This window comes from Copadichromis virginalis, linkage group LG16, assembly GCF_057382275.1.
Source record: "Copadichromis virginalis isolate Kocher_CV1m ecotype Utaka linkage group LG16, C_Virginalis_male_GT1.1, whole genome shotgun sequence".
NCBI lineage: Eukaryota > Metazoa > Chordata > Actinopteri > Cichliformes > Cichlidae > Copadichromis > Copadichromis virginalis.
Genome location: NC_140633.1, coordinates 35,727,584 through 35,749,509, shown reverse-complemented (window position 1 = coordinate 35,749,509; position 21,926 = coordinate 35,727,584). Strand labels below are relative to the sequence as shown.

At 39.5% G+C, this 21,926-nt stretch overlaps 1 protein-coding gene across 8 annotated transcripts in view; it reads left to right on the top strand.

Moving 5' to 3' along the window:
• Window positions 1-21,926, top strand: part of gulp1a (GULP PTB domain containing engulfment adaptor 1a) — a 98,704-nt gene that overhangs the window by 62,021 nt on the left and 14,757 nt on the right. For 7 of the 8 annotated variants that reach the window (XM_085434591.1, XM_085434597.1, XM_085434590.1 and 4 more), the window contains 2 exons: window positions 5,050-5,130; window positions 20,824-20,885. In XM_085434591.1, coding sequence (XP_085290717.1) covers window positions 5,050-5,130; window positions 20,824-20,885 — 143 coding nt within the window. Of the gene's footprint in view, window positions 1-37; window positions 282-5,049; window positions 5,131-20,823; window positions 20,886-21,926 lie in introns of those variants that run through there. The other variant, XM_085434595.1, reaches the window with a different exon arrangement.

Here is a 21,926-nt window from a genome sequence, read left to right as displayed (position 1 = left end):
CCTGTATCTCCCCCTCCTGCAGAGAGTTCCTGAAGAGAGGAAAGCTCCTGCAAGATGTGACCATCCCCCCCACCAGTTGGAGAGCCCCCCAGGCGGCTCGACGCACCGGCGGCACCCTGCTCCAGGGCCGGGCCCCCATGCACCCACCCGCCCACAACCCCGGCAACACACCAACCAGGACCCAAGCCCCCGAGGCCCGGCCCGGGCCCCAGCCCAGAGACGGAGCGCCCCCAGAACCTCACGCCCATCCCGGACCCACCCAGGGGCAGCCAGGTTGCCAGGTCAGTAACCCACGTCCGTCAGCACAGACCCTCCCCTAGCCCCGCTGCACGCAGCCGCGAGGAAACAGTCACCTGAGAGCCAACAGAGCCCCTAACCGGACATGACCGCTACCCCGGGTTGAGCCCCCCAAGGAAGATGCCTCCGGGGAACCCCCCGACGCCCTAAGCCTGTCCCTACCCCCACACCAATCACAACAGTGAAGGCGGGACCAAACTATGACCCCCCACCCCCACTAGGTGATGGAGCTGATAAAAGGGGCCCAGAGCAATTGATCTAATGTGGTGGCAGAGGCTGTGTCAAGACTAATGTAATCTAATAGATAATTTCTATATTGGTTAGAATTAAGATTATTTTTATTTTTCCAGTTCATGAGGACTGTTTTCTTGGCTATGCATAGGGCAGTGAAGATCATATGGGCTATATTCTTTTCTGAAGTGACATTATCTAAGCTGCCCAACAAACACACTAAGGGGGAGGTTGGAATGTTACATTTCAGACATTTTGATAAGTCTTCACATATCTCGCGCCAAAACTTTTGCACTGGTGGACAGAACCAAAGAGCGTGGATGTAATTGTCTGGTGTATTGCCTTGACAGTGTGAGCAGTTGTTGGAAGATGTAAAGCCCATCTTGAACATCCGATGACCTGTATAGTGCACTCTATGAAGTATTTTGTATTGTATTAATTGCAGACTGGGATTTTTAATTAATTTAAAAGTTTTTAAGCAAATCTGAGACCAGAAGTTTTGGTCTAGGTTGACTGATAAATCTGCTTCCCACTTTGCAGTAGGAAGGGATATTGATTCATCTAATTTAGAAAGTGTTCTGTATATTTTAGATAATAATTTGGGGGATTTAAGAGTAAGAAAATGTGCCGCACTTAGTGGTGTTTGTAATTCAACTTGACTGAGGTTAAATTTCTTTTTTACTATGGATTTAATTTGTTGATATTCTAAAAACCTTGTCTTGTTGATCCCATATTGTTCAACTAGTCTGTCAAATGGAATAAATTCTGTTCCCTCTAATATATGTTCTAAGTATTTAATTCCTTTACAACTCCATTCTGGGAAATTAATCATATTATTGTTTTGTAATATGTCAGGGTTATTCCAGATAGGTGTACGTTTGCATGGGATTAATGAAGACTCCGTTATTTTTAGAAACTCCCACCATGCTGTTAGAGAAAAGCTGATGTTGATACTTTTAAAGCATTCATGTCTTTTGATGTTTGAGCTAATAAATGGTAGGTCTGAAATCTCTAGATCCTTGCATAGTGCCTGTTCAACATCTAGCCAGGGCTCAACTAAGAAGGTATGTTTTAACCATTCTGAGATGAACTGAAGCCTGTTGGCTAAGAAGTATTGGTGAAAATTAGGCAGATCTAATCCTCCTCTATCCTTGGTTCTTTGTAGCGTTTTTAAGCTAATACGCGGGGGTTTATCTTTCCAAAGGAATTTGGAAATATATGAATCCAGAGATCTGAACCAATCTTTTGGATCCATGTATCCAGTCTTTCCAATCATTTGTTCTTACAAATTTTCTTGGGCTTCAGTATCCCTTATTGTGCTTTTAAGGAAAAGCAAAGGGTAGAACACAGCTTCCAGTGGGAGCATGTTTTTTGTAATTTTCAAGTCTATTTTATCTTTAATTTTCAGGTGTACTACACCTCCAGAGTCCTGCTTTAGGTTAAAAAGGCTTTTTATGCTCTCGATGGCTCACACCCCCTCATACTTTCTGCTGCTCTCTCCCCAATTTCGAATGGAAAAAAACTAAAACTAAAACAACCCATACTGACGCTATCAAAATACCAGAAACCATTAAAAGGAAGATGAGTCTTTTAAGACAGTTTTATTCTGCAGCAAACACATATCTGTTGCTTCGAAGAGAAAGGTAAGAATGCACTTAAATCTAAATATACAGTCCCAGGTAGCAAAGCAGCGACTGCCAAGGTCTTAATTTGGCAAACCAAATACTGCAAAGAAGTTTGATGCAGAGATCTGGAGAGTTTGCTTTCCCTGTCGCCTTTGGCTAAATGCACATAATAATAGTGTCCTTGCGGTTCACCTGCCTATGTGATGCTTGCAACGGCATCATGTGTGGCTTAAGCAAGAACACGTCGGTCTCTTTCAGCAGTCGATTTTCTCTTCTAGCTGACTGAGGAATGTCAGAGTCTCCACCCTGAAGCTTGTTCCATTTAAAATTTCTACAACCTTTTCCAGGGCCTCTGTCAGAGGAAAAAAAAAGCTCCCCTTACAGCGAGACCCCACTACATTGTGTGTGTTTTCCCCTCAGTGATGTGCCTCACATCATTATGTTCCTCATTATGTGCACTTTATAATAATAATAATAATGGATTGGATTTATATAGCGCTTTTCAAGGCACCCAAAGCGCTTTACAATACCACTATTCATTCACTCTCACATTCACTTTAGAGTGTTTCATTTTTCAGTCTGTTAAATGCGAGTTCAGAAATGCGTTGGTTTCTGTCAGTGATGAGTCTTCTTTTCAAAACGATTTTGTGTTTGTTTGTCAGAATCTCTCCCCTCGGTAATAAAGATATGAGACTCAGACACAGCCTCAGTCAGAGCTAATGATCCGTTACCCTCCCATGTCGCGGTGATCGATTCATTTTGTAACGCTTAACTTTTAATCTTATTTCTCAGCCCTATGGAGTATTGGCTGATAATTGTATTCATATTATAACCCATTTTATAAATGTCGTCATTTGTTCACAATTGCCGATGAACATAAACATCGTCAGAGTTTGCAGTGGGAGCTGATGAAGGGAGGTAATGGCAGAGAGGCCAAAGTAACAACCACCTAAACTGAGGTCTTTTTTGGTTACATTTTACCAAGCTAACCAAACTGCTGAATGAAGTCACTGAAGTGGAATTTTCTACAAATGATCACATAAACATTGTGACAAAGTCCCAACTGTTCTGAGGCCAAAGTATATGTTTCATAGCTGCGGGTGTCAGTCCCGTGAATCGATATGTGCCTCCATATTAGAGCCTGGCTGCTTTGTGCCAAATCACGGTGCTGCTATTGTCTGTCTCTGGGTTTAGCTCCGCTCACATCCTCTGTGTTTTGAATTGGGTCTAATAAGCAGTGTTTGTGTTTCAGTCTCCTTTGACTGTCTGGGTTCTTTTGGATGATGCTTTTTGAGCTACTAAGTTGCCAAGTTTTGCAATAAATTAATCATACAAAAACAATTCATAAGTCATTTTTCAGAAGAAAATGGTAAACACTGCCTCACAGCTCTAACACACAACTTGCAGCTCACATTCACAGCTGTGAAAATGAAAGCACGCTCTTTCATTTGTAGCAGTTCATGTATCATAACATAATTTTCTTTAAAAAACCCATCTGGTTCTTATTGCGTTCTAAAAATATTTAAAAATATTTCTGTTTAAGAAGTTAATCATTTATTCGTTGAGCTCTGAGGAAATTCCCTCGAATCTTTCAAGTCACATGACGTTTTACAAGAATGGGCTGTTTGGACAGCGGGGTGTTTTCTGTATATCCATCAGTTGATGAATGACATAACTGAGATTTAATACGCTTAATAGACATTTTTATGTGTCACAGCTAACAAGAAAAATGATTAATTTCATTGGCTATTCTAGGATGTTCCTTGTAGAGAGCAAACACCAAACCCTTTTTTTAAAAAATGTGTCAGTTTGGATCATGTTGAAATTTAGCAGCTTGTACAAGATTTGTTGTTTCATCAACCCCAAACTTTTAATAGCTCAGTATTTGCATTGTAAATGTAAGAGAGGGGAAAGTTGTGTTCATTTCCTTTATAGCCCATATAATGTGTTTGTAGAGGCAAAGATTGAAAGAGCTGTTGTGTGCCAGTCCTTGCACATTTCCCACCAGCAAATGTGTAAAGAATTATGATTGTGCGGGTCGCTGACAGCTACCTGGTTCTGGACAGTTTGTCCTTGCAGTCCTCTCCAAAGCTGGGCTCTCATGGGGAACTGATGCAAAAGCTCGGAAGCAGTCAAAGCAGTGTCACATTTGGAGACATTGTGGAGGTGGATGCTTTGCATTCCCAAAAGAAATCACTACTTTTGTTTTTGTGAGGTAGCAATGTCAATGTACTGTACAGTTTGTCTGTTTGGACGCGTTCCCGCATGCATTACTGCAGCTACAGTAGGTTTAAAGAAAGAAGGATGAAATCTGACTTTTATCCATGTTTCACATCATCTCTTACTTTATCCATTATCAGTATTACTCAAATCCTTTTGGTTCTTTGTCTTTCTATAATGTAATAAAAACCTGGAGATGATTAGTAACAGCTAAACAAACAAACGTGTGTATGTGTGCATTTGCTTAGCTGAAAAATTTGCCCTAGTTCTGCTGAAAAGATTTGAACATTAATGCCAGCGCCTGTAAGAGGATCACGGTAAACAATGCAGCGTTTTACCGTGCAGCTTTGTTGCTTCCCTTTGGTACAAATTGCCATTCTTAGACACACCTTGTACCGTTAAACAGCAAGAACAGTGAGTTCTGTTAAAGACTCCACAGATGAGATGAGAATGACGTGGCTCCATGGTAAACAAATGTAACGCAGAGACACTGAGAGTTAAATTTTTACACTTTCTGACAGCAAATGGTTGCCTCACTCTAAGAGGGTGGGATTATTCTCTCCTTTTCTTTTTTCAAAGAAAACTTTAGACTGTTTGTTTTTTCGACTTTCTGTCTTTTGCTGAATGCTTGTGGTGGAAACCATTTTTAACTCGCGTCTCCCTGCTGCTTTTCCAGGTGGAATATTGGCAGATATTCAGGAGGGACCACAGAGACACACAGTTTCCACTATGAACCGCGCCTTCAACAGGAAAAAAGGTGAGCACACATATCCGCCGCTTGTGTAGCTCATAAACCTGAGCTATGTCTGACATTGAGGATGTTTAACAACAAACAATGTGTACCATCAACTGTGTGAGTGGGCAGGGTATACCTCAAAGCACTGTGCCAGTGGTGTTACACAGTCTTTCCTACCTTTCAGGGCATCTTTGGATTCAGTTCATTTCAGTACACAACCATAATCAACTCACAGAGACTTTAAACACCCTCAGCATAAATAATGCATCATAATGAAACACACGCCCACACTGGTTTTTGTTTCAGAGAGATCTGGGAATCCTTCCTGGTGGTGCATTCAAATGCTGAAGTGAGGTGTTTCCATTCTGTTGTTACATGGCGGTGACACTAGAGAACCCAACAGGAAATACAAATCCTTTGTGAATGTTATAGAAACTTTGAGAGTTAGTTGCATTGAATGGGACAGGAAAAGTATTATGTTAAGCTCAGATTGGAGGACATTGAAAGCATCTGCTACTGTCTGAGGATGCCACAAACAGTGACCAAAATGTGGAACAGGAGAGTGGATAAACAATATCCCGATCAGGACTTCCTATTATCCCAGCTACATCCAGTAGCCACCTACATTTGGCTGATGCTTCTTAGTTAGCAGATCAGTCAGTAGGTTCTCACACTGGTTTGAAGCAGACTGTGGGTGGGGTAGTGAAGCAAGCTGTGAGGCTGGAAAAATGGCAACACGAGGGATCTCTGAAGCTCTATCATTGGACCACTGAGAAAGCTGGAAAAGACAGACAGACAGCAGCTGTTGTTGAAGCTTTAGAAAAATGTGTATGCTACTCTGAGGAGGATGCTATGTTGCAGAATATATAGTGCATCCCACCTACTTACAGTGGCAGCAAAAGGTGGTTCTACAAAGTACTGACTCAGGGGGCTGAATAATTATGCACACCCCACTTTGCAGTTATTTATTTGTAAAAAATGTTTGGAATCATGTATGATTTTTGTTCCACTTCTCACGTGTGCACCACTTTGTATTGGTCTTTCACGTGGAATTCCAATAAAATTGATTCATGTTTGTAGCTGTAATGTGACAAAATGTGGAAAAGGTCAAGGGGGCCAAATACTCTTGCAAGCCACTATATATCTTGGATATCAGCCCTGCAAACTTAAACAACAAGAGATCCAAGTCCCAGTTACTAAGAGTTAGGAATGTAGATCTATGACGCGGTGATGTCAGTTGGGTATTTCTTTATTTCAAGAAAGCTACAGTATCTCTGAAGGGAAAGCTTGGTTTAAACATGCTCAACCACTGGTATGTTCTTTCTTTAAAAGATATTTTTAAAACATATTTTGGCTCTTTGTCTCAGAAACAATGAGAAGAAATTCTTCAGATGCCATGGCAGGAGATAAGAAAGACCAAGCAGCTTTATCTGGACGAAGCCCTCACTGTTATGGTTTTGTTTATCAAGCTTTGGAAGCTTTTGGAATCATTCAGTGAATCATGTGCAGAAATCTTTTTCGGTGAGGCTCAACTGTAGGGCTGCCATGGTAAATTTTTCCTGCGTGCAGTTCATCAGTTTGGCAGCACTATAAAGTCTTCACGCTTGAAAAGCTCCCCGCAAAAAATAAATAAAATAAACAAACTGACTGATGTTAATGTTTATTATTTTCTCTGATGAAATGATTTCATGTTTAAGATGAAAATGATGAACCGTGCAGCTTCAAAACGCTGTTCGACAAATGTTGGCTGCGATAGATCAACAAAAACATCAAATTATTCATTAGCACAAAGCCACAGAGGACAACAAAACAGCAGAATTAGGCAGTCACGACAGCACGTATAGTTCCTGTCTCTGCAGCGTTAGACAGTTATGAGGGTTGTGCAACACTCCCGAGTCTCGAAGTGACCCTTCCCAAATGCAGAGGAGGAGATATTTGGGACTGCCGTTTGCCAAACAGCTTGATGTGTTTACCACCATCTGTCCCGCTCCCTCTGGTGTGAATCATCAGACCTGGAGAAGCCTTGGACAGCGTTGAGGAAAAGTGTCCGGGGCCCAGGTGGTGTGCTGGGCTTTAATGATATTTGGTTTTAATTCACTTCCCCCCCCCCCTTCACTACTGTTTGCGAAGGTTTTTGCAAGGGCCTCAGCTCACATAAAATTTCCATTTATAATTGCATGGAGCGGAAATGCTGCTGCATTTTTATTTAATTCCTGTGGTTTTCAGCATAAACATGCACGTGTGCAGGAATGATGAAAAAAATGAATTAAAGTCATCCGAAGGCACGGTGTGAAGGACTCAAAGCAGACAGGAGAGGGCTGCTGCTAAAAGGAAAATCAGTCACAGAGAAGGCAAACATGCTCACGGGCAGACGGTCAAACTGACCACTTGTTTTTAACTTCTTACAGCTCTAAATGGTTCATCCTTTTACGTGTCTGCCATAACAGCGTGCTAAAGCTTTTTCACTAAACAGAAGGACAGCAGCTTTCTGACCTCCACCATGCACTATTACATCAGAGTAGCAACAGATGCCTGACCCTTAGGCTTCTCTGCAGATTGAATTTCTGCAACACTTGTTACTGTCAGACTTTAGCAGATGGTGCCAAGAGGTTCAAGAATTCACAGTATATGATAAAAGCTTTCCCCTCCCGAAAAGATAAATGCAAAGAGCATGAACCAAAATATTGAAAAAAGTATCTACATCCAGTCATGTGTGTGCACGGTATATTTCACCGCTTGCATTCATGTTTCATGGACCTTGATGCTGCAGACTTCCTTTTGCAAGCCAGACCGAATGTTGATAAACAGCTTTAATGTCACCTCCGGCTTTATCCTTAAAATATCCTTAGACAAAAATGTGAATGAAGGCGTGGAATGAATGTTTGAATTAACCGGTACCTTTTAAGTGATCGAAATAAAAATCCTATAATGAGAATAAGAGGAAGATGTGAGGTTTGTGACTCCTTTGGGAACATGACTTCCTCTGTCTCCTAATAATCTGAGCACAGCTGTGCTTAATACATTTCCATCAATCCTAAATATCAGCGGATGTGCAATATTTCATCTGCAGCCCGGCAGCCTCCTGCATGAGCTGAACAAAAGTTCGCCAGTGATTTCACGTTGGAATGAATTATTCAGTCTTTGCTGAGGTCTTAATGTGACTGAAAGAGGATAATTGCCTCTTGTTGTTGATGACATCGCTCCGTTCAATTATCATCTTTGGATTTTTGTGTCGCCATTTGAATTTATACACAAGAAAGGTTTACATCGTGTTAGCTGTTTTTTCTGTCACTTTTTAATTTGTAGTAGTTGACATCAATAGTCAACACATTATCCAACAGCTTTCTTCTGTTTCTGCACCTGTCCTGTCTGCCTCTGGCTCTTTTGGCTGGCAGCTGGCACCAAAAACTGGTCCACCACACTGATTTATCTTTGTTGTCTCTGTGTAGGCCTGCGTTTTGTGGGCGCAAACACGTCTAGCAGGTATTACCTGCAGGGATCTTGATCATTTTTATCTCCTGTGCTGATTGCTCCATGGTCCTGGACGTGACTCGCACTGAAGAGTTGAACTCTATGAGAAGCACTTAAAAATATTGCTCTTTTAGCTTGTTAGGAACCATGGGTGGCCACCAGGTTGGCTGTGGCTACAATGTAGCTTGCCATCACCAGTGTGTGAATGTGTGTGTGAATGGGTGGATGACTGGATATGTAAAGCGCTTTGGGGTCCTTAGGGACTAGTAAAGCGCTATATAAATACAGGCCATTTTACCATTTTTTTTTTTTTACCATCATTGTATCCTACTGAGTTTTTTAAGTGATGGCATGACGTTGAAAATGATGACTGTGTAACTCTTCAATGCTGATTACTTCTAATGCAATCCTGTCTGTAGGCAGCGTTTGCTGTCGGGCATAGGGTTATTTTGGGCAGGCCAGGAAGTCATAGTATTTATGTATTTATTTATTTATTGTCATTGTCAAGAACAATGAAATTGCGTTTGGGGCTTCCATACAACCCAAAAAAAAGAAGAAAATAATAAATACCCCTTAAAACCCAAGTGTACATATTTAACCCAGTGTGACTCCAATGCAATAAGACAATCCTTAGCAATAATGTTCGTAGAAATTCAGACAAAGACCTGAGAAACATGACAAAATACAACAATGCAACCCATTCAATATTATTGTACTGTGAGATATGATATCAGATATGATAGTTATCTATTTAAGAAAGAGGGGGGGGGCAGGAGGGGGAAGAGAATAAAGATATGATGCACCAATGCAGACCAGTTCATTGCTATTAAGAAGTTGGATATGGTTATTGTCCGTGAGAGGGGGGCAGAGAGTTCAGGAGCCTCACAGCCTGTGGATACAGGCTGTTGGCCAGTCTGGATGTTCTGGCCTGTATAGACCTGTACCTTCTCCCTGAGGGCAGCAGATGGAAAAGGTGGCGCGCAGGGTGATGTTGGTCCCGCAGGATACTGTGCACCCTCCTCAGACAGCGAGTGGGGAAGATATTACTGATCTCTGGCAGACTTGTTCCAATAATTCTGCCAGCTTCTTTCACCACCCGCTGGAGTGCTTGCTGATCGGCCTTGGTGCAGCTGGGGAACCACACTACTCGGCCGCCATCCCAGCAGATCAGCTGATCTTAGTGTTACAGATCTCTGGGCTGGGCTTTCTAAGCTGCATTAGCTCGTTCAGTGTTGCCGTTTCTTGGCACGCTGCTTTGCAGCCCACCTCCACCTCATCTCCACCTTTCATGCCGTGTTCATGGGGAAAACCTTCATGGGTAATCCATGCCATTGCTGTCTGACGCTGCTCTATTTTGGCTGAGACTTGCTGATGTGGCTTTCCAACATTCCAGTTGCCTGTTAGAGGAAAAAGAGTTATTTGATTCCTCAACAAAGCCATACTGCTCTGGTATTTCCATTCCCAGTAATTTATAAAAATATATGATCACCTTGTGATTTCGATGGTCCTGAGTGAAATTCAGATTTTGTTGCACAGACACGTTGATTTCACCTTATGGTCATTTTGATGGATGTGTTTTATGGTGCCATTTAGTTGTTTTGGATCCTGTTGAGCAAAAAAGAAGTAAATAACAAAACAAGTATTAAGAAGTATTTAACTGTAACACTGGGTGGTTAAAGTACCAAACAAAGTACTCCACTCTTACTTACCAAGCTGCACTTACGTTACCTCACGTAGTGCAGCAACAATTCTGATTTGCCAGTATTAAATTCTCATAAATTGTTATTAGGGCAGCGCAGTATGGCCAAAAATATTTATCACGATATATATATATTTGAAAATTTGCGATAATGATATAACTGATGATATAATTGATGTGAGACAAAATACTTTACAACTCCGCAACTTTAGTAGTGCAAAAAAAAATCAATGTATTTTCACTTAAACAAGCAGCTGTTTTTTATGTGCATTAAAGTTATCTAAAAATTAACAGTGCAAATGCAAATTCCTTACTGACAGTTTAACCAAAAGGCATTTCCAGTGGAAATTGGCCGACATATCCTCAGCATAACCATGTATAATATCCACAAAACTTAAAAAGAGGTTATACACACACAATATGGTATTATGTTGAAGCACAGTATGTATCACTCTGAGTCTCCTGCCTACGATAGCCGTAATGCTCCGACAACCCATCAAGCAGTGCGGCTTCGTAGCTTAGCAAAGTCGTACTAAAACATTTGACAGATTTTCGAGCGCCGTGTACCACATAAAATTGGTTTGGTCAGAAATCCAAGGATTTTAAGAGCGACTTATTTTCCAAAAAACATGGTAATAACGACGGCCCGCTTGCATGCTCTACCATAAATTGTGCTTTGGTGTGTATCTGTCGGACGAAAGCCACACCAGTTCCACACCACTGAAGTTGCACCAATTGATGAACCAATTCTGGTTCATCTGTCATTCAACAATCCGCTTTCGCCCTTCTAATTTTCCGTCGCCGCCATGCCTTTTCTGCCATGTGTGTATGAAAACAAAGGCATGATGCATGAATGTTTTACCCATGTTCTATTGCGATATTTCATTTCTTATCATTGCCTAACATTATACCGGTATTACCATGAATGGTATGATATGGCCCAGCCCTAATTTTTATTATTTTTAATCAAATAAAAGCAATAGGTTTCTTTAAAAAAAATGTAAGGCAGTGTGTTTATTCTGTGGTTCTAATGCGGAACATGTTCTTACCCTGTCATCAAATATTGTTGCTTTGTCCAATCCTGCTGGCAAAAGGTGTCCTGATGGACTGGCCAAGAGATAAGTGGTGCTTTTTAAAAAAGAGACATACTGCTTTTGGGAGCTAGAACGATTGGTGGTGCAGTTACATCATTTAAGAAAATATCATTGGTTTTTCTGGGTTAAAACGTCCCCTAGACATGAACCCTGCACAATACAAAATGACATTTAGCCACTGTGTTTAAATGTGACAGAGTACTTAAAGCAGTAATACGTGCTAAGTTTTTCTGTAATCCGATGCTTCATGACACCAAAATCAAGGGACACTTTGTGCCTGAGAAGCATTTTTTACCAGAAAGAGTGTTTTGCTAAAAAGTAGTAGTGTAGCTAAGCTCATTAGATCCAACCTAATGAGCATTACAATCTGTATGTTTGAAATAATTTTACAATGCTACTTTGAAAGATGACTCCTAACTAATCTAATATTTCTGTATTAAATATAAAAAAAAAAAAAGAAATTCTGTGTAAATGGTGAAGTAACACAAGCTTGAAAACCGTTGTTGGACTCGGAGCGTTGGACAGTGCACCGATTTGCTGCACTGTCCTGTGACAGCGCGGACCACTTTCAACTTCACTTGATATCTCTGCAACACAACACACAGGCATCACAACACGGGGGAAAAGCTATGGTCTCTGTTGAAAGGTTTAGTTCATTTTAGAAGGTTTTGAACATTTTAAAATGAGGGCTTTGAAATGCTTTACACAAAAGTACCTTTAACAAAATTTCTGCAGAAGCTCAGCTGGTTAATGAAGGTTCTCAATCATTCCAACTGCAATACGACTTTTATTGCAATATCTACATGGCTACAGATAGTTGCTGAATCCTCTAACATATAATAAACTAAAGTTAATGAGAAGAGGATTGTGCATGCGTTCTATTTGTTCTTATTGTTGCTATAAAAATGGTCAGATGTTTCCTTATCCACCATTATGATTATATTTAACTGAAAGCACCCACATAGAAAATTAGATATGGATGGATGGGCTTTTTAATTTTGCTGTGGCCATCACAGCTGAATGGCTGGACTAAATAATTACCAGTCCAAGTGATGTTCATTCCTGAAATGATCCCTCTAACTATTACACAAGCCATCATTATTGGTTTGCGATATGATCGGAGCACAAATAAGTAGTAACCGTTTAATTCATGCATGTCTGATTACCTTGTCCTGAGAGAACACTGCAGTGTGAGAGGAGAGGCTGTATTGTCCTTGCCTTAACATCTGCTCTGTCAGTGTTATTTTGTAAAGCCGCACGGCCATTTGCATGATCCTTAAGAGTTTCCTTTTTTGGCCTTAAAATCTGCATTAGCTCTGAATGAGCCTGGGCTTTCTTCCTATAGTCAATATTTGCAGTTTTCTCTTCATTTTAAATTCAGTTCCCATAGTTTTTTGGCAGAATGGAGGAGTCGTATTACAATAATTTACAGGAGCTTGACACAAAATCATAAGCATTTGTAGAACATAATTAACTTCAGTACAGTAGCTCTGCAATAATGAAACCACAGTGAACCTTGTAATGTTCAGTTTGTACTTGCAGAGAGCTTTCATTTCTGAGGCACTGTATTGCAGTGTTGTTGGTACTGACTTGAATTAAATTGCAGGGCAGTTGTGACATTTTTGTCCATTTCCCCAAATGTACTGTATATGATGAAGGCGAAACCTCAAGAGATTTCTTCTCAGAAGAATTACTGTCCCCATGTGATTGCAACAGTTTTACTTCATTTATGTAGCTCACCACATTCTAAGCTGTACTTCTTTTTGAGAAGTACAGTTTAAACTCTCCAAGTCTTTATCTCAGCGTAACACTCTCCCACAAGTCTGCAGTAGAATTGTGGTTTAGGTCTGCTTGGAGCCCATTTGAAGTTGTCTTCTGCTTGATGGAGAACTGTGCATAGCCAGCACATTCATTGTGTGTCATTGATTGAGCACTGCAGTGAATTAGTCTATTGCCTGCACTCGTCTTGTGGCCGTATTTAAAAAAAAAAAAAAAAAAAAAAAAAAAAAAAAAGTGCACTTACAGCATGGCACTCAAGCTCGACAAGGCAAGGACAAGGAATATTAGGCAGTTTCTCTGTGACCAGAGTACTTCATGCAATTTTTGACTTAAGCATTTCATTATTTTTCTAATTAGCTTTAGTAGTAACAGACATCCATCCATCCATCCACCCATCAACCCGTTTTTTTTAAACCCCTTATCCAATTCAAGGTCTAGCTGACGTCGGCGTCTTTCCCGGTTTAGTACAGTCATTGTATTATATTATTAATAGGAGGAATTTATTTTTATGTTCTATGCTGTAATGCCAATATTTGCAAAGTTCTACACAGAAAAACAAGAGACAAAGCCTGGATTTAATTTAATGACACACTATTTAAATCACTTGATACATAAATACAACATTAAAGATCTTAAAAATAGATCTAGGAACTGAACAGCAAATTGCAAAATACAATTTCTGTGCTTTTCAAATTTGCTTTTTTTTTCACTAAGTACACATCTATTAATGTATTTATTTCTGTATTACTTAATAAAGAAAAAAATAAAATAAAATACAGAAGCAAACAAGATTGCATGAAATGAATAATGCCCAAATGCAAAGAGAACATAAGAAGTAAATGCAAAACCTAAAATTTAAGAAGAATTGAAGGAATAGTGAACGCATTATCTGGTTATTTTAATCCACAGGTACTTGTATTGTATCTGGTGCATTTTTATTTGCAACATATCCATGGATTTCAGTCAGTGTAGTTTAAAGTTGATAAAGTAAATGCAGTATTTTTTTTCTTCACACTGTTGACATGAAGAACTTTTTAAAAGTAGAGCTTGAGATGAAGAAACTGTGAGAAATCGTAAAATACAACTATTTGCTTGTGGATAAGAGATTTTTTTGATAATGGTGTATTAGATGAAACTGCTGGACAACAAGGGTGTTGGTCTCGTTTCCTTCCAGTGCACCACATTAAAATGTTTATCAGGCAGTCTCGTGTTCGGTTGTTTTTCTTTTGTTTTCTTTGTTCTTTTCTTCATCATTATTAGTGAAACCTGCAGTGGAGGACCATCACTTCTCCAAAGCTGCTGCTTTGTATTGTTTCAGTGTGAAATTTTACTTTTAGCCAGAAGCAAACGTTGTTTATTTCTTTTGTTTTTACTCTAGTCCAACGATTAAACCATTTATATCTGTCTACTCTGTGTAATTAGAGCAGGCATTCATGGGCGGTATTTCTGCTGCAAGTTCACCAGCTTGCCGATTGATTTTCAACAAGAGGCAGTTTTCGAAAATAAAGCAGTATTCTGGAACAATAGTGGATCACTTTTGGGTGAAGTTGTTTACAGTAATTCATTATACTTAGAACTTAAAGCTGCTTTCTTTTTTCTCCTTTTCAACCAGCATGCTTACTTGTGCGATACAATGCCACATTGGATTTTAAATCCAACCATCAAGATGTGATGCAGTCTACATTTTTGTTATTTCAAGCTTTACTTCAAAAGGTTTCACTTCAGTTTTGTCGTAACTGAATAGTATGATCTGGACTTGGTCATTGAAGAATATGCCATTTCTTCTCTTGGATTGTACTTTGCTTTCGGTCATTATCCATTCTTATTGTGAAGTACCATCTAATCAGTTATGCAGCATTTGTGTGAATGTGAGCAGAGAGTGTAGCTGAATTCATCCTGTCGCCGCTGAACACCAGATTCTCACCAGGTTTCACTGGCAGTCATACATGCCCATCCTGTAATATTGCCTCTGCCATGTTTGACAAATAATGTGGTATGTTTCAAATCAGTGTTTGAAGTCGAGACTCCTGTAGAGCTTTTCTGCTAAAGTCGAGTCTAATCTGGCCTTCCTGTTCTTGAGTGTAACCAGTGGTGTTTGCACCTTGTTGTAAACCTTTATATTTCCTTCCATAAAGACATCTCACCATGCACTTTACATATTTTCTGTGGTCCTTCGAGCCGGTTCATTCCTTGTTTTTAAGAATGAAGGAAACTGTTTGGTCAATCCTGAGTTTTTTTGCTGTCTCTCTGATATGTTAATTTAGTTTTTTTCAGCCTATGCATGAATAGACTGACACCTATTTGTACCTCCTCTTGAGATTTCCAATCAACGGCCACCAATTTCAACATTTTGAAATCAACTTTAGACTTTTTTTTTCCCCCTCAACTTGTCAGTTGAAACATGCATCACCTGGCCACAAAGTTGCTTTGCAATCAATTGGCCAGTTAACTTTGAGCCTCTGAAAATGGGACAGTATGTATAATAATGTCTATTATCCCTAAACAGTTAATGCAGTACCTTTTATTAAACCTGTTGAATTAAAATTGAAGGTCTGCACTTCATTCAGATTTTAATAGTTTCATGTAAAAGCCACTGGGGTTGTGTACAGCAGCAGAATTTCAAGGACCTATTACGGACATGGCCCTAACTGTCCATATGTATTTATAAAATAAATCCCCAGGCTCATATTCTCAGGAATAAGTATAAAATAGGCATTGTTTTTGAAGGAGATCATTCTATGATGCGAAAGATATGTGAAGACAGCTCTTGTTAATAATGGTTGGAGCTGCAGTGTAACATGCATGAAGGACTTGTGACCTTTATGCAACAAAACCTGTCGCTCCAAAGTACATTACACTGTGAGACAGAGGAGCAGCGACACTTTTCCGGCTGTCAGCCCTTAAATTTTCCCTCATCTCCACCCAACACTTGACAGTTCATCCACACAAAGTTGACCTTCAGATTCCCCGACTGTTCCTCACGCCCAAACAGTTATTTCAACTGTACACATCACTGTGGCCAGTTTTTGTCATGCTCACATAGCTGCCATTTTTAAACAGCAAAGAGAGACAAAAAGCATCACCCTCCCCCCTCTCCTTTCATCAGAGCAGTGTGTGCTGACACCTTAAAATAATGCCAGCCTACCCACCATGTGGCTGTGTCAGCCCGCACAGCATCTCTTCCATCCTTTCTCTTGACTCCTTCTTGCAATTTAGAGTTTGCTGTAAAAGTAGGGAGGAGGCGCCTCATTCCTATGTCAGTTTTCATTCAAGCTTCCCACTAGGAAATTGATTGTGCTTTAGAGGAGGCCATTGCAAGGTGTAAGAAGGTTTAATCTCATTGCACAGCTGTTAAGTAAACCTGGAAGGAATACAGTTTAAGTAGAGAAAAGTTCACAGTGCAGTGCTGGAGACTGTAAACAAACCACCACACTGATGTGTTAGTGTTGTTTATCTGTAAGGCTGTGGGCATGTTTGCCATCAAAATGAATTGCAGAGGCATAAAATCAACTTTTTTAGTCTAAATTCTTAAGATCCTGTATTTCAGTTACATGTACAGGACTGTGAAAAGTTTCAAGCCACCCATCACTTCTTTAACTTTTGCATGGAAATGGGATATATGTGCGGCAGTACAGCATAAGGTAAGAACAGAATGAGACTGTGTGAAACCTCAAAAAATGACAGGAAATTTTGGCTCCTCTGAAGCAAAACAGGAGGACACAAGAAGCAGTCAGATTGTGCAAATCTTGTTCTTTGTCCAGTATTTACTTCTTTTCTGTATATTGTATTTTTTTCAAACATACTAGTAGTGCAGAAAAAAATAACTGCAAAATGCAGTAATAAAAGTAATTTATTTGGCGTAAATTGGAGCTATTAGTTTAAATTATTTTAGTATTTCTTTTTTTTTTTATCTATGTGGATTATATTACATTTGTAGCATTCATTGTTTTTAATTTTTCTTTTCATTTTTTTTTAAATAAAATTAGTTTTTTGTAAATACCAGGACATTAATAACTTGAGCTTGATATATAATAATATACTACAGTATATTTCTAACTAACAAGCTCATTCTCTTTCTCTTGACAACTGAAGAAAGAAAACATTTTGGGGTCAACTTGAATGTGAAAGTGAGGTCAGAGGTCAAATGTAACATGATATTTGGATGCCCATACACCAGTATCATTTCCTTAATACAAACATAGACAGACTAATTTTAATCACTGTTTTGAAGATAAAAGCCATTTATGACAATTTGACCTCATTTGACCTCATTTGACCTTGATGAAGAGGTCAAAGGTCCAAGGTAATGTGATATTTCAAATCCCCATATATCACTTACTACATGCAGATGAGATTTCAATACAGGCACTGGCAGTAAGAAACAGTTTTAAATTCTGCTATATGGCATTAATATCACTTTGACCTGTAGATGTGTCTGTTGACACTGAAGGAGAGGTCAGAGGTCAGATATGACGGGATATTATAAATCCTTATACAACACTTTCTATATATGTTGACAATAAGCACCACACTTATAGTTACGGTCTAGTGCTAAGGTTTTTTTGTCAACTTTTGACCAATATATCATTAAGGTGACCTTGAAGAACTCAGTGGATGGAAGCCTAATTTTAATGGATGTTAATATAACCCCACTCTGCACACCTAGCAGATATTTTAGAATTATTAAAAACTTTTTGAACTATCGTGTTAACAGACAGAATGACTGAATGACATGCAAACCCTACAAAAAGATAACCTCCTTGGTACCGATAATGATGGGTAGCTCAAGACTTCTGCACAGTATTGTGTTTTCTATTCATTTGGATAGAAAACACAGTACGGGCGCTTATTTTAAAATAAACAATTTAATAAACTTAATGTGATTCATATTTCCCCATCAAAAATTACTCAAACAAGTCAACACAGTTTGCCTTACAGCTGTAAAAATAGTCAGTCGTGTTAACCCAGATTATTTTAAATGTATTGCATCCATTTAGTTTGAGTTTTAACAGCATATGGTCAAATATTACGCATTCACAATAGTTTGTATTTGTTTTTGGCAGGTAAATATCCATCACATTAAATCTGTGAATTTAAACAATTGCTAAATAAATTATTATAATTAAAACGTATAATCTCAAAAAATCTTCCAAACATTTCGTCATTACATATTACATACTCTTTTGCCAAAGTTTCTTTGAGAATAATATTGTAGGTTAGCAACCCTAAGCAGTCACAATTAAACAAATGCGGTGTACCACATTAACACTAATTAGAACAGACTTTAAATTCATCAAGCCACTTAGCCAGCACATGAATGTAAACAAAGTAATTAGCGTACCTGTGCAGAGGACGCAGTAAAGTTGACATCACATCGTTTGCACCTTGCAAAGTCTTGATTAACGCAATCAACCTACAGGAGCCAAGTGGCCCCAAGGTCACAGTCATGCATCTTTTGTCCCAAGATTCATTAACGAGGCGATAAGCCGTTTATGAATGTGGAAATGAAAAGCGAAAAGAATCCTTAATCAGTGGGTGATTAAGAAATGCTGAAAATGGCATAGTGGGTGCTTTGGATTGTGTCATCAGTGACCTGTAATGATCTCTGAACCACCGCTCACTTTGTGTTGGTGTAAATCTTCAAAGACTGTCTCCAGGGCAAATTGTAAATCACTAACTATAGGCACTGTGGGATGATTTGCCCAACAAACAAATACACCGGTGCTAAAACTCAAGTGATTAAACACAGATTATCTTTTGATTGGCAGTGGCATTGGAGTAGTGTTTCAGCTGAGAGAGATGGTGTTTTAAAGTTCTAATTTAGTTTAACCAATGCTAGCAAAAGATATTACTTTATGCAATCCTTTATCTGATGGACCCATTTGAAAATAAATGGTTCCATTTGTGTGTAGTTTCACATTTGATTAGCTCTGCAAATAGAGAACGAAGACAATACTGAACAAATTAGCAGACCACCCTATTGGTCACTTTTCATCAAAGCACCACAGACAAAATACTCCATGCTCTATGTAAACAAATATTATTTATTTAAGGATTTACTGATGTTTCAAAAGCTGCCACATGTCTAAAAAACGGTTAAAATTATGTTATGGTAAATGCAGGATTATTAAATTAGATGCTTTAAGGAGTATGGAAGGCAAATTTATTTATTTTGTGTGAATTTCACAGTTTATTTCCAGGCTATGTAAACCCATAGGTGTTTGATAGAATATGCAATCAGCCAGCGCATACAGCTTGTCAGGCCTCAGCTTAAATATTTTGACGGTCACCAGGTTGCTGTGTTTAAACTGGGTATCACAGTGAAGAGTGGATCTTACTGAGAAACCAAACACTGCATGCAGTGGCATGTGGACCCCAAATTATACCAAATTTTATTGTCTTTCTAACTCTAATTTGGTCTCTGATGTACAAAATGAGCTATCAGGAATTGAAGCAATCAAACAAACAGGTAACCACCTACAACTGAAGAGAGACGCCCTTGTACTGATTGTAACTAATGTGGCTAAACACCACACAAGTTACGAGTTCACCTAGCTAACAACATTCGCAAATGATGAGACCAGAGATGTAATCTACTACCACACTCTGACATGTACCCAAACCACCAAACTTAATAAACTAAAAACACAAATAAGTGTTTGAACAGAGGGCAGCCAAGCTACCCAGTTTGCTCAGTTTGCTTAACATGAGTAGCAAGTAAACTCAGACATGTAGCGTAAGTAAAATGCTGGTGCTGCACCAAAAACCTCCTTGTGATCTCTGTGGATACAAGCAGACTTCTGTGGTCGCCTGTTGTTTGTATGAAAGACACCGACTTGTCTGTAAACTGTTGCTATTTTGACTTCTGAGCTGTATTTAAATAAATGTGTAACAGACACTGCTTGCCTTCAAAGTAAAAACTCTGCCTTACCAACACTTAAAAAAAAAAAATCAGCTTTTACTTTGAAGTTCTTCATTTCTAGTTTTCGTCGCACTTTTTAAAGTTTAATTGCTACTTCACTTTTAGTTTGCTTGCTTCTGGAGACAAGTAACCTCCAAAAACATCTTACTGGCTGTCCACATTTGGAATACATACTTTTTCCTAGCGACGACTCAGGTGACAGCAACACAAAGAATCTGACTGGTTTTCTATATAGTCTGCTTGGATAACTGTAGCTAACTGGTAAAATGCACTCTCACTGTGTCTGCTCCGTTAGGTCCTCCACTCCTTACCTTCTCTATCTTGTTTTTTGATATTTTGAAGTGGAGTAACAGGGCACGCATACTTATGTGATATGGAAACATTGTCCACTTGCAAAGATGCATCTCCCCTCTAATTTGCTCCTCCTAGAGCACATCGGGCTCAGTTTCCTTCCATGCGTTTGCATTTTTATTGAATACAGTGCACGGCCTCTGAAATTTGCTGCGTTCAGTCAAAGCACACACAGTTTGAGAAGCGGGATTTAGACCAGTAAGTCACAGGTCCAATTACCTTTCATGTTGGATAACTTGAGGTGTGAAATTAAAATCAGCATTTCCCTTGCCTAGCTTTCATTGGTATGCCCCTAAAAGGGTGCTCCAGTGATGCTGCATGTGGCTAATTGTACCTGTACTGTATTAACTTGGGTGATTAAGTCTGTCATACTGAGTCAGCTGTCTGTATCATTTCAGATAAATCATGGATGCACACCCCAGAAGCTTTGGCCAAGCATTACATAGCCTACAATGCCAAGGTAGGTATCTCTCTTTGCCTGCTACATTTTAATGAACTCTGTCAGAGCAGGGCGACTGCAAAATAATGAAACAGCGAAGAACTGCGACACTTTTATTGCAAGTTGAAAAAGAAGTCTGTTCTTTTGTGGCTCCCACCTTTGTCTGTGTTTATTCCCTCCAGTCATGCCTGTTAAATCTCTCTGTCTGTGTGTCCCACAATGCAGTTCCCCTGATAAGCACCAGGCCTTTCATTGCACTCTCTGGTATTGTCCAGCAAATGAGCTTCACTGCCCATAGATGCATTGTTTTAGGTTGAGGCTGCATAAAAATTCCTGACAGAGACGGCTGATAAACCTCAGCCCCTCTCCTCAATGTAACAATAATTTGGATTTTTAATGGTGTTTAAATTAATTCCCTGCCCACACACCTCAAGTACTGTCAAAAAATTGATACCGTTGTATTCGTCTCTCATAGTAGCTGTTGTCTCTTGGTGCTGTGATGCGGGGAAGGAAATCTTCCTCATAAAAGTTTAATTTGAAGGAGACTCTGTCTTTTAGCCTTCTTGATTTGTTTATTTTTAATGAGTGTGTGAACAGAGGGGGATTTAAGTAAAGTGGCACATGCACACGTCAAAATAGGTAAGAACTTTGGATCTGATGCAGGACTAACTTGTAATGAAATGGCTCTCAGGCTTGCCTGGAATCAGGATCTGCTATAAAACACTGGGGGGAAAAAAGGTGTTTTTCAAATATCCAGCAAACACCCCTGGAAGGAGGGACTGTGTCCCTTGGGGAGGACTCCCCTGTCAAGCTGGTTTTCTGCTTCATTTCGACAGAGTTTTCCTCCTATGAGGCACAAAATCTGTCGGCCTACATTCTTGTGCTTCACAAATGCGATGCTGGAACGGAGGTGGAGCTCCAAGACTGCCTCCAAAATATCCCTGCAAACTGCTGAAGCTCCCTTCCTGCATGCAGCAAAGAAGCAAAGGAAGCCGGCAGAAGGCACATCTCTAAAATCAAAGCACATTGTCAGTTCCTATACTCGCTGTATTGCTTTGAGTG